This window comes from Cydia amplana, chromosome 1, assembly GCF_948474715.1.
Source record: "Cydia amplana chromosome 1, ilCydAmpl1.1, whole genome shotgun sequence".
NCBI classification, from domain to species: Eukaryota; Metazoa; Arthropoda; class Insecta; order Lepidoptera; family Tortricidae; genus Cydia; species Cydia amplana.
Window position 1 is genome coordinate 12,439,715 of NC_086069.1, and position 3,221 is coordinate 12,442,935.

The following is a 3,221-nucleotide window of genomic DNA, read 5'->3' on the forward strand; positions in this document are numbered from 1 at the left end:
GCTCATGGGAGCCTGGGGTCCGCTTGGCAACTAATCCCAGGAATTGGCGTGGGCACTAGTTTTTACTAAAGCGACTGCCATCTGACCTTCCAACCCAGAGGGTAAACTAAGCCCTTATTGGGATTAGTCCGGTTTCCTCACGATGTTTTCCTTCACCGAAAAGCGACCGGTAAATATCAAATTATATTTCGTACTGTTCCGAAAAACTCATTGGTACGAGCCGGGGTTTGAACCCGCGACCTCCGGATTGCAAGTCGCACGCTCTTACCGCTAGGCCACCAGCGCTTCTCATTCGTCAAAATATATTAAGCTGAAAAAAAAAATGATCCTGACGGAAAAAGACGACTTTTCAAGCAAACCCGTAAAGTACTTACAGGTAACTTTTGTTTTATATAGAGCAGTTAATACCTCACTAGGTAATAACCACCACGTACGTAACCACCACGTATGGCTGTGGACAACCATATATCACCTATTTATTTTATATTTTCTGGCAATTGATTTTCATAGGCATGGCGTTTCAGAAGGAATATGTATTTCTGTAAGTAGTTTTCTGAGTTATTTTGAAAGTCGTCGATCATTTATACCCGAAGCATTTTTTTACAACCCAAACGTCATTTTAGAAATAATATTATATAATAATATGACGTTCGGAATATTTCTGAAATTATCTTGAGTACTTATATGATATACAGGGTGCTTCCTGTAACAGGAGCAATAAATTAAACTGTAGGCTGTACTCCTCAAACTGACCTACATTTGTTCAGCAACTTTTGAAAATAACTCATGTTTTGATTTTTATTAAACTTTTAAGTTTATTCTAAGACGCAATGTATTGCAAATTTTGTTATATTTAAACTCACGCTTTAAACTTTAAAGCGTGACAAGCAACGTCAAACACACTGATGTCAGCATACATTGAAGGCAATATTTATTTTGTATGAAAAAGAGGAAGTCTAAAGGATTCATAATTTTTAAAAGTCGCTGAGCAAATGTTGGTCAGTTTGAGGAATACAGACTTTAGTTTAATTTATTGCTCCTGTTACAGGAAGCACCCTGTAGAAAACCATTAGTAAAATAAATAAATGTATAATTTAAATAGGCTCGTCAAAAATCAATGTTCACATTGGACTATAGTTTTAGTATGTAATTATGTATGTAATTATGTACATTCGAACACTAAAAAACACAATATCATTTATTTAAGTAGCGCACCGGATAGGTACTCATCCCTGACAGGATATGTGTTTGTATTTGTCAACGTCACATCCCCACTGGTCCCGCATCGAAATAATGCGGACAAAAAAACGCGAATTCGTGACATTTTTTTCCACAAATGATCCGTGTCGAGCCGGCTCTCTTATTAGATTATCAGGTCGATTTGCAATTCCGTGTGTTCATACATGTTTATTTTACGGAAATGAATCGCAATTTGGTAGAGGGGTCGTATTGTTGACTCAGGGTAATCCATGTACATCAATTTTGTGATATACGTGTTGCATAAGTATCGTATCGTATCGTAAGTATTATCTAACATTATTAAATAGCTACTCATTAATGCAGGATGGAAATCTGAGTAAATTAGTCAGCGTGACCACTATTCTAAAAATATATACATTGTATTTTTACTGCAAATTATAATTGTTTATTGATTTCATACTACGTTAGGTACGTTTGACCCTCCCAACGATATGCCACGTGTCTATTTGATTAGTTCTCAGCTTCATTGCGTTTTAGAATAAGTGTACTACCATGCCATTTTATACTAATTTATGCCGTATTGCTACTGCCAAAAGGCGATTACATTCGGAATCTTCATTTTAAGCGGTTAATTCAATCCCAATTAAATGCTATTTCAATTCAAAACGTACCGTATAACGTTTAAGGACTGTTGTTGAATGTGCTTATGTCAATAAAAGGGCTTTATAATCCGTTGTATGAACATTGAATTACTTGACCGCCCGTAGTTTTTGCTACTAGGAACAAAAGGTGCTTTGTCAAGCAAGCGTGCGTCGAGAAAATTACCCACCGCTGCCGTTGTGTCGAACATTGGAGTAAGATTGAACCCATATATACTAAGTGATTTTTTTAATTACTAGTGAGCTTATTTGTAATGGATTTTCATTAAATGTTAATGATTGATGTACCGTATTAGTAGTATCGCGGCTTCTTTAGTTAATCACTTACAACATACTCATTATATGTCAATTAATGTACCGACCCCTTATTTATAGTATTTAATTACCAAATTAATAAATGACTATAGTTTAAAAGTAGTATTTATAAAAGTACATGTGATATCACTAAAGCATTAAGATCAGAATATTGAAGGAAATAGCTTGTCCTCGTGAAAGATTACACTTTATTAACAAAATAAAATAAAAACGCAGTTTTAGTACCTACTCTATTCTTAAATTATTTTCGCGGTTGAGTGTTCATTAAATTACAGTTTCTCAAGATGATGTTTCATCGATTAGCTTTACACAAGTAAGTTACTCGTATCCTACAGAATGTATTGTCTTACAAACGTATTCGGGCTGATTATTTTGAAATCTGATTATTTATTTTTTATTCCAGACTATTGCACCTGTTAAAACTTGACGATTTTTTCATGAAAGAAGAGGGACGAACAAAATCAAAACGGCTTCACAACACACTGCTCCACGTGGAACAGAAAATGGATAGTTGTGTGTCAATACTTCTCTCAGTGATCAGCATGTTATCCTGCCTGACGATCCCTATTGCAGGGCTCGAGAATCCCAGTCAAATATTCAAGGACAACAACATGTATATATTGTATGCTGCAGCATCTTGGTTCGAGAGGCATGCGGCAATGATAGACCGACTAATCGTAGCGCTCGCACTGGTGTTGATCTGTGTTTTGTCGCAAATGGTAATACATGGCATTTCAGCCACCAACATTAGCTTAAATCCATGGAAAGAGATAGGGAAATATAATTTGCCTAAAGGCTTTAGGAGTTACTACAAAAACAGATTTGTGAAATAGATCCCGTCACCGGTCGGACAGATGCCTAAATTTAAATAAGTTTATAATTATAAAACCTAAACTTCCTGCCAATCTAGGTAGGTACATTGTTACTTAGAGTTGTTGGTATTATTTTTATTTATTTATCATGGGTATTTTTTATTTATACTCGTAAGTAATTTAAGCAAGTTAGTGTACCTACCATTAACTGATATATATACTATATATAAAATAT

At 35.1% G+C, this 3,221-nt stretch overlaps 1 protein-coding gene across 1 annotated transcript; it reads left to right on the forward strand.

The window, feature by feature from the left end:
- Positions 1-2,409: 2,409 nt before the first annotated feature.
- LOC134653523 (uncharacterized) lies at positions 2,410-3,007 on the forward strand. The gene is made up of 2 exons (XM_063508901.1): positions 2,410-2,487; positions 2,578-3,007. The coding sequence occupies exons 1-2, from the start codon at positions 2,459-2,461 to the stop codon at positions 3,005-3,007; spliced, it is 459 nt and encodes a 152-aa protein (XP_063364971.1). The 5' UTR covers positions 2,410-2,458.
- Positions 3,008-3,221: the final 214 nt, after the last annotated feature.

Bases quoted from the DNA above. Each gene is read 5' to 3' on its own strand.
- LOC134653523 (XM_063508901.1), top strand. From the start codon at position 2,459: ATGATGTTTCATCGATTAGCTTTACACAA. The intron at 2,488-2,577 runs GTAAGTTACTCG...TTTTTATTCCAG, and splicing joins CATCGATTAGCTTTACACAA to ACTATTGCACCTGTTAAAAC.